The sequence below is a fragment of the Rutidosis leptorrhynchoides genome, chromosome 3 (assembly GCF_046630445.1).
Source record: "Rutidosis leptorrhynchoides isolate AG116_Rl617_1_P2 chromosome 3, CSIRO_AGI_Rlap_v1, whole genome shotgun sequence".
In the NCBI taxonomy this organism is placed as follows: domain Eukaryota; kingdom Viridiplantae; phylum Streptophyta; class Magnoliopsida; order Asterales; family Asteraceae; genus Rutidosis; species Rutidosis leptorrhynchoides.
This window is the reverse complement of record NC_092335.1, coordinates 483,782,185-483,792,042: the sequence shown is the minus strand read 5'-3', so window position 1 is coordinate 483,792,042 and position 9,858 is coordinate 483,782,185. Positions and strand designations below refer to the sequence as shown.

At 33.4% G+C, this 9,858-nt stretch overlaps 1 protein-coding gene across 1 annotated transcript; it reads right to left on the bottom strand.

Annotated features, from left to right (window-relative positions):
* Window positions 1–7,774: 7,774 nt before the first annotated feature.
* Window positions 7,775–8,881, bottom strand: LOC139898166 (heavy metal-associated isoprenylated plant protein 2-like). The gene is made up of 2 exons (XM_071880882.1): window positions 8,793–8,881; window positions 7,775–8,283 (listed from the first exon to the last, which is right to left on the bottom strand). Exons 1-2 carry the CDS (start codon window positions 8,868–8,870, stop codon window positions 7,903–7,905), a joined length of 459 nt encoding a protein of 152 aa, XP_071736983.1. The 5' UTR covers window positions 8,871–8,881; the 3' UTR covers window positions 7,775–7,902.
* Between the last annotated feature and the right edge of the window lie 977 nt (window positions 8,882–9,858).

The window sequence follows — 9,858 nt, the reverse complement described above, 5'->3', positions numbered from 1 at the left end:
GGGTCTCCCAATTTTTGATGGCTTCAATCTTGGCGGGATCAACTTTGATTCCATTACTACTGACTACGTGGCCAAGAAATTGTACTTCATTTAACCAAAAAGCACATTTAGAGAACTTAGCATAAAGTTGTTCTTTTCTTAACAACTCTAACACAAGTCTCAAGTGTTATTCGTGTTCTTAGTTATTCTTCGAATAGATAAGGATGTCGTCAATAAAGAGAATAACAAACTTATCTAAATATGGACTACATACTCGGTGCATAAGGTCCATGAAAACTGTGGGTGCATTGGTTAAACCGAATGGCATAACCATGAATTTGTAATGGCCATAACGAGTTCTGAAGGCTGTTTTTAGTATATCGGCTTCTTTAACCCTCAGTTGATGATAACCCGACCTTAAGTCGATTTTGGAGTATACGCTCGAACCTTGGAGTTGATCAAATAGGTCATCGATTCGGGGTAAAGGGTATCGGTTTTTGATGGTTACTTTGTTCAGCTCACGGTAATCGATACACATGCGAAAAGACACATCTTTCTTTTTAACGAATAAAATTGGAGCTCCCCATGGTGACGTACTCGGTCGGATAAAACCACGTTCTAATAATTCTTGTAGCTGACTTTGTAATTCTTTCATTTCGGTGGGTGCAAGTCTATATGGAGCACGAGCTATTGGTGCGGCTCCTGGTACAAGATCTATTTGAAATTCAACGGATCGGTGTGGAGGTAGTCCCGGTAATTCGTCCGGAAACACCTCAGGAAATTCTCTTGCAACAGGAACGTCATCGATTTTCTTTTCTTCTTTTTCAACCTTCTCGACGTGTGCTAGTATGGCATAGCAACATTTTTTTATTAGTTTACGCACCTTCAAACTACTAATAAGATTTAATTTGGCATTACCCTTTTCTCCGTACACCATTAAGGGTAACCCGTTTTCTCTCGGAATGCGAATCGCCTTCTCATGACAAACAACTTCGGATTTCACCTTGGACATCCAGTCCATTCCAATAATTACGTCGAAGCTACCCAATTCCACCGGTATTAAATCAATTGCAAACGTTTCGCTAACTAAACTAATTTTTCGATTTCGGCAAATTTTATCAACCTTAATTAGTTTACCGTTTGCTACTTCAACTATACACTTTTTATCCAAAGGCGTTAACGGACAATTTAATTTGGCACAAAATTCTCTACTCATATAACTTCTATCGGCACCCGAATCAAATAAAACATAAGCAGGTGTATTGTTGATAAGAAACGTACCCGTAACAAGCTCCGGGTCTTCCTGTGCTTTCTCCCCATTAATGTTGAAGGCTCTCCCACGGCCTTGCCTATTTCCATTCCTGCACTGGTTTATGGTATGGCCCGGTTTTCCACATCCATAGCAAACAACGCCGTTATTATTTGTTCCGGCATTATTTACTCCTTTGTTTCTATTTGGTCCGTAGACTTCACACTTTGCCGCAATATGGCCATTCCTATTACACTTGGTACATAATTCTCTACAAAACCATTCCGGATGAAACGTATCACACCTGGGGCATATAGTTCTTTGCCTTTTGTTGTTGTTGTTGTTGTTGTTGTTGTTATTATTATTAGGGTTATTGTTGTTGAGTCGTTTGTTGTTGTTATTATTGTGATTGGGATTGTTATTGTTGTTATTATTATTGGGATGGTTGTTACGGTTATTGTTGCGGTTGTTGTTGCGATTATTGTTGTTGTTGGGGTGGTTGCGATTGTTGTTGTAGTTGTTGTTTTGATTGTTGTTGTTGTACTGGTGACCCTGATCACTGCTTTCCTCCCACTTTCTTTTTCCTTGTTTCATTATGGCCTCCTCGGCCGCTTCTTTCTTTATCCTTCCTGTAATTTGGCCTATCAATTTGTGGGCTATACGGCTCGGTTTCTGCATTGTTGCAGGATCGTTAGCACCTACATGCTCTTGGATTCGTTCCGGCAACCCTTTTATGAATGCTTCAATTTTTGCTTCTTCGTCCTCAAATGCTCCAGGACACATTAAAGCCAGTTCATTGAAACGTCGCTCGTAGGTAGTGACATTTAACCCTTGGGTTGTCAGTGCTTTAAGCTCTGTCTTGAGCTTGTTGATTTCGGTTCTGGGACGGTACTCTTCCGTCATCATGTGCTTGAAAGCGGACCATGGAAGTGCGTAGGCGGTATTCTGTCTTACGTAATCCATATAGGTATTCCACCCTGTCAAAGCAGTACCCCTGAAAGTATGTGTGGCATACTTAACTTTATCCTCTTCTGCGCAGTTGCTGATTGCGAACACGGCTTCAACCTTCTCTGTCAACCGCTTTAGTCCAACGGGTCCTTCAGTTCCTTCAAACTCATTGGGTTTGCAGGCCATAAAAGCTTTGTAGGAACATCCTACCCGGTTGCCATTGTTTCCTCCACTGCTGAAACCCGATTGGTTATTGTTGTTCATTGCATTCACCACTGCAGCCATATTTGCAGCGAAAGCTTGAAGTTCTTCTGTGTTCAATTGTTGTTGTCTAGTAGCTGGAGGAGCCATTTCCTTCAAAAATAGCAGACTGAGTTAATCATATAGAATTTTAGAAGTAGCCAAAAAGTATTTTGTAGCTTAATATGAACTTATTATTATAAAAGCTTTTTCTTCATATTAGCGTTTTATAACTATAATAATGTTCATACTTAGCAGCTAACACACAAGTTAACTACTAAAATTCTAATATGAAAAACTATGGTAAGTTATTACGTTACTACGTAATAATAAGTTGTAATAATAATAATAAACCTTCCATGCTTATTCTTATTATTATACAATCATAAGGAAAATTATATTGCGGATTTTCTTACAAACTTAAACACACAATATAATACATATTATACAATGCATGGAATACATGATAGCTGCCGATGGTTCAAGAACGGCGAGATTTCTTAGATGTTGACGTTGTTTCTTTCTCGGCCAAACGTTTGGATTTTCGTTTGGATAGTTCTTTTTCCAATTCCTCCCAATTGGTTCTTTCGGCTAATTGTTTGGGGGCAAAACCAACAGCCCTTATACGAGCGGTCATTTTATAAACTGGTCTCTTAGGTGGTTCAGGTGGATGATCACAAACATTTTGGGTCATAATAGGTTCATCGGGTTTGGGATCGGGTATAACAACCAAAGATTTTCCCAAATCACGTTGTGGTTCAGTAATTTCCACAACTTCTTCAGGATCCTCTTCTTCGGGTTCCTCTTCGGGATCTTTTTCTGGATCCTCTTCTGGAACCTCTAATGGCAATTATGAATCTTCCCAATTTTCCCAACAATTTTTCACTTTAATGGTAGCACCAAAAGTTAACTTTTCCGTTGGTTCATAAGTCGTACGCTTTGACTCAGCCTCCGAATCACTTGATAAGTAAATAAAATCTGAATCACTAGAGATGCTTATATGATCGGATGAAGTCATCTATCACATAATAGCAGGCATTAAGAGAATGATATATCTTATAATATTTATATGTTAATAATCTTATGTTTCCAATAATTATATTAAGCAATCATTTTTAAAATAATTACGGTCGAAGTCCAGACTCACTAATGCATCAAAAATCAGTTAGACACACTAATGAAAAAATTTCTGATTCTCTAAGACCAACGCTCGGATACCAACTGAAATGCCCCGTTCATATTAATTATAAACGTTTCATATTAATTGGTTTCTTTGCGAGGTTTTGACCTCTATATGAGACGTTTTTCAAATCTTGCATTCGTTTTTAAAAACAACCATAACCTTTATTATTGAATAAAGGTCTTAATGACATAATTTAGATTGTCTATCAAAGACAATCTCCTCAAATAAATAAGTTTTTACACAACCCATTACAATATGATCAAATATATTACAACAAATACTCTGAATGCAAGTTTAAACAATATAAACAATTATGCCGACTCCAAATCTTGACCTTGGGTTGGCATACGACAGCGGAAGTGTTTTTAATATTCACCTGAGAATAAATATGCTTAAAACGTCAACAAAAATATTGGTGAGTCATAGGTTTAATTTCTATATAATAATCATAACATTTAATAAGCCACAAGATTTCATTTAATTAAATGCGCAGGATCATTACAACTGCAAAAATCATTCATACGATGAGTCGCCTGGTAACCGACCTTAACATAGAGCGCTTAAGATATCTGGCATCATACATTCCACTATTCAAATGTATGACAAGAACTCTTCGAAGTACTAAAGCATTTCCACTATTCGAAAATGGGGGTGTTGGTGCCCGTAGATCTACCTTTAGGATTCGCGTCAATTAGTGTTTTTCACTAATTCTTAGGTTAACAAGCATAATAATAATAATAAGTACAGATATCCGGTATAACAAAACAATCGTAGAATGTAGTTTCATTAACTTGTGCTTATTTTGTAAAACATTTATAAATTTGCATGTATTCTCATCCCAAATAATTTAGATAGTAAAAATGGGACTATAACTCACTTGTGATGATTTCCGAATAGATGGTGATAAGACTTGGCCTTTTGACAAATTCACGAACCTAATAATAATATTCTTGTGTCAAGATATATATATATATAATTAATATTTCATACTTATGATACTTGTGATAATTTTAATTGTCCATTGTTAGTAGTCCAACGTTCGTAGTCCAATAGTCCAATAGTCCAACAGTATAAATATATATATAAATATAAATGCGTATATTGTGTTAGAATTCACTAACACTATAATATATTGTCTTAATATAATAAGACACATAATATGTATATTGTCTGAAGCAGTCCGCGACCCATTGTATACATGTCTCAGGCTCGATCACAACTCAAAGTATATAATATTTGGAATCCACTTCGACCCACAGCTAACTCGAGATTACTGCCAATGGTGTCTAATAGTTCGTTCCAATAATATATATAGAAGAAGTCAAAATGATATGTCAAAACTTTGTATACGAATCCACGGTGATCAAGTCATATATATATATATGGTGCCTTACGATCTTTATTAAGACTATAATATATTGTCGTAGAACTTAATCACGACTTTTATAAATTGTATTTCCATAAGTTCGGGAACAAGACATGTATAAATACATGTAGGATACAAGGTAAGTTAGCTAGGATAAGGTTAGCATCCATTTTTATAAATCATGTCCGTAGCTAAAAATTAAGAAAAATATCCAATTTTGTTTTACCCATAATTTCTTCGTTACAAATCCGTTTTGAGTGATTCGAGTTGCCATGGTTTCGTATCGAACTCAACATTATTAATCTTAACAAAAAAGTATAAGTTTATAGTAGAAAATACAGCTTAGATGTCAAATAAGAGAAGATAGTCATATCCGTCGTAAGAACGACATCTTGATGACCCTTTTGAAAAACATACTACCACTTAGAGTTTAACCATGGATTTTGGATATATTTCATATCCATATAAAATAAGATTTTTCACCAAATAAAATCTTTTAATTCAAAGTTTAAGATAGGTTTTTAAAATTAAACCCAAAACAGCCCCCGTTCGACTAAGACGGCGTATATTCGATTTTAAGGTGTTCTTCGTGTTTACAAGTTTTATATCCTTATGTTAGCTTGACATACAATCATGATACATGTATTGAAGTATTTTAAATAGTCAAGTTAGAAGGATTAAGTTTATTTGCAAACAAGTTTAGAAATAATCTAAACTATGTTCTTGTTGTTATTAGTTATAAACTCAAAATAAGATAGCTATATGAATATGAATCGGATAAGATTATGAATAAGGTTACTACCTCAAATCAAATGAATAAAGTTGCTGGAGAAATAAGGAGAATATCTTGAGTTCAAAGATACCCTTGATGGCTTGGAATTTCTTGAAGCAGAATCATGACACGAAAACAAGTTCAAGTAAGATTGCTACTTGATTTAAGATAGTTATGTTTATAGGAATTGAACCAAAGTTTGAATATGATTATTACCTTGATAAAAAGGAGTAGAGTTGATGAGTTAACAAGGTATTCTTGAAGTTAGTTTATGATCAAATTGATGAAGACTTGCTAGTACTTGAAATATGTGTGTTTAAAAGAGTTTAAAGAGTAAGAAATGGAGAGATTGCTTATAGCTCTTGTGTGTGTGAATTATGATAGTGAATTGTATGTAAGATTGAATGAAAATGAGTAAAAATGATGCTAGTAGTCGTGGTCTTTTATGGCTAAAGGATGATTAATGATTTTTTTGTAATGTTATGTGATAATTCATGATAAAATGGATGATAAATAAGTTCTTTTGTAATCTTGCTAAATAATTGATACTAGATTACAAATAATGGTTCCCACATGTTTCTTAATCATTTAGGGCTGCTAAGGAGATGATTATTGAGGTGTATATACCAATAGTAAATACATCTAGAAGCTGTGTATTGTACGAGTACGAATACGGGTGCATACGAGTAGAATTGTTGATGAAACTGAACGAGGATGTAATTGTAAGCATTTTTGTCAAGTAGAAGTACTTTGATATATGTCTTGAATTCTTTCAAAAGTGTACTAATACATCTTAAAACACTACATGTATATACATTTTAACGGAGTCGTTAAGTCATCGTTAGTCGTTACATGTAAGTGTTGTTTTGAGACCTTTAAGTTAACGATCTTGTTAAACATAATTGACCCATTGTTATTACACTTAAATGAGATGTTAAATTGTTATGTTAACATGTTAACATGGTGTATTATCATATCTAATATCATATATATATGTGTGAAATACTATTACAACGATAATCGTTACATATATGTATATTGTTTCGAAGTCTTTAAGTTAGTAGTCTCATCTTATATATATAACTCATTGTTATTATACATAATGAGATACTTAAATATCATTTAATCAAATCATAAATATATATATCCAAATATATATTCCTTTAATTAATTATTACGATATATGACGTTCGTGAATCGTCAGACAGACTGGGTGTCCAAACGTTTGTATAAAATTCATTCCAAATAACCAAGTCTTAATGAGTTTGATTGCTTAACATGTTAGAAACATTAATTATGTAAATATTAATCTTCTATATATTAGCGAAAAAATCCAGGTCGTTACAGTGGCCCTCCAACCCTCGAACCAATGAACCCAATCATCCCAACAATTGAATGAAGGGACTTGAGAGTCAACCCAAATGCGCATCTTATGCCAAATGTCCCAAGCAACATAATCAAACAAAACATGGTCCATAGATTCGAGGTAGTCACAAAACACACACTCAATCCTATCAATATCAATACCCCTTGCGGACAAATTAATTCTATATATTCTATTGTCTCGATGATCATTTTTTGTCTGTAGAGAATATGTGGCTTGACGGTCTGTATGTTGAATAACGAATAATGTTTGTTTTAATGTCTGCCGACTTGTCTGCAACACATTTGAGCACATTTTTAAGTCTCCGAGCTTGCAGACAATATAATATATTATTTTATCTTATATATTCAGAAAAACAAACAATCTGCAGTAAAAAAATATGCGTACTCGCAGACATAAGACATTATAAGATCCGTAGATTGAAAAAACAAACGACAACTTCTAAGTTTAACTCATAATTAACAAGTATATCTACAAGTAAGCTTCATCTCTTTGTAACATTAACATCTATGTGTAGACCACTATTATTAACAAACTAAGCATATACATATATAGCTAAAAATATTAACTACAAAATGAAAAATCCTAATGAATATATAAAACATTAATAATATTCCAAATCAATTTTCAATTTCCTGATGAAAAAAGCATATACACACATAGCTAATTAAAAACATTAACTACACAATGAAAAATCCTTCCTTTATGAATATATAATAAAGCAAAATACAATTGAATGCGTGATCTATAAACACTCTCGAGTTCGCACTTCATATTCACATCACATAACGGAGCAACCTCCATTTTCACATGGTAATTGTGGATGTCCAACGACTATCGCAGGATAAGCCTCATAACAATAGGTAAGAGGTGGACAATAACTAGGATGTGGTGGGCAGACTATTGCACAAGGTTCTTTATCAGGTTCGGCTTCTTTTTTGGGTTCAATTTTCTTTGGTGGTCCAACGCTTACAATTTCAGCTATCTTTCCTGTTTTTCGCACGCGAGCTACAACACAAACAGGGTCGACATCTCCAATTACAACTAACATTTGTTTTTCAAGATCCACTGATACTTCACTTACGCCTAATACTTTTGTCACTGCCTTTAGTACTTGTGTCTTGCATTTTTCACAATGCATGTTCACTTTCACCTCTATTTTCTGTTTTACATATATCAAAAAATTGTTCGTATTATATATATCTAGATCTTGTTATACAACATACTAAAAATTTAGTGGTATCCTATCAATTTACAGGGTATTTTCTACTAAAAATTTTAAAACTAACCGGCATGAGCGGTACTTAGTGGTAACAAACGAGGTTGTGACCCTTAGACATTTAGGTTACTAGTACAAGGATATGTAATAGTAACAAATTATACTTTAGTCGACCCCAAATTTACAGTCATTGATTATATTTTTTGCCCCATAGAATATTTTTTAATTTTCACTCCATAGAAAAATTTCAAGTTCTGCCTTGTATACTAGTAACATTACTTCATTTTACACGAGACCGAAACTAAACTAAACTAATGCATTTGATTATATTGTCGACCATATACTAGAATGAATCCTTAGTAACATTACCAAAACTATCTTTTTACAAATTGTTTCGCAATGATGACTATATACACAAACTTGCGAAACGAAAACTAAACTAAGGGATTTACCTTAGTAGACATTTTGAGGTTGATGGCAAATTGTAAACAAAAGAACCTACCGATGAAGATATCTATATACCCCTTCATTGAACAATGTATCTATATATACCCTTACACATGTATACTGCTTTGTACATATATTTGGTATAAACAAATATCCACATGTTCGAAAAGTCAAGTTGACATTTGATTTGATTAGAAAATGTCAAAGTCTACATTTCATAAAATTTATATAGACTCAATACAAAGTAAACGAATAATAGTTTACTGTTATTCTGATAGGGTAAGTCTTTTTACTCTTATGTTTGTGATCTAACCGATTATGATGTATGTGGTTTTTTTTTTTAAAATAAACGGCCAAACTTTAATTAAAAATCAAACACCCAAACTAGCGAGAAGCTAGAAGGGATTACAACGAATTACAAAACCATGAATTCATACAAGTAACATTTTTGCCTCTACTTTTTAAACAAAAAAAATGAAAAAGTATGTACGAATGGATTAAAAGAAACACACTTCTTTAGATGACGTATGTGGTGTTAATGGATTATCTCGGGACCATTTCCAACACTTTGTTTGGCCACCCCAAAATATGCTGCTAGCAAAGTTTGAAAATGAATCTTCTTGTAAGAATATCAGGATCCTAACCACTAAACTATTTTAAATGGTAATATATAGTCTCTCTCTATAGACTATTAGACTATATATCTATATTGTTGTTGCAAAAACATGTGTATCGGCAGGAGACTATATATCTATATATATTATTCTCTTTAGATGCAGACAAATTAAGTAGTGTTATAATTTTGTAGGCTTATAACTACCTTTAGTGGCCTAGTTCTTGACTGTAGACTACTAATAAATATATAGAGAGAATATGAGAGAATATATTTAGTGTGTGTTTTATAAACTCATAACACACATATTTATACTCAAAAAATCCACTATACAATATCTATAATAATAATAAAATTAACATCCAATTTAACTTTTATAACACTCCCCCTTGGATGACAATTTTATTAGAGAATAACTAGTACTGCCTCGTTAAAAACCTTGCTAAAGAAAACCATTG

Bases quoted from the DNA above. Each gene is read 5' to 3' on its own strand.
- LOC139898166 (XM_071880882.1), bottom strand. From the start codon at position 8,870: ATGAAGGGGTATATAGATATCTTCATCGGTAGGTTCTTTTGTTTACAA. The intron at 8,284-8,792 runs GTAAATCCCTTA...TATGTAAAACAG, and splicing joins ACCTCAAAATGTCTACTAAG to AAAATAGAGGTGAAAGTGAA.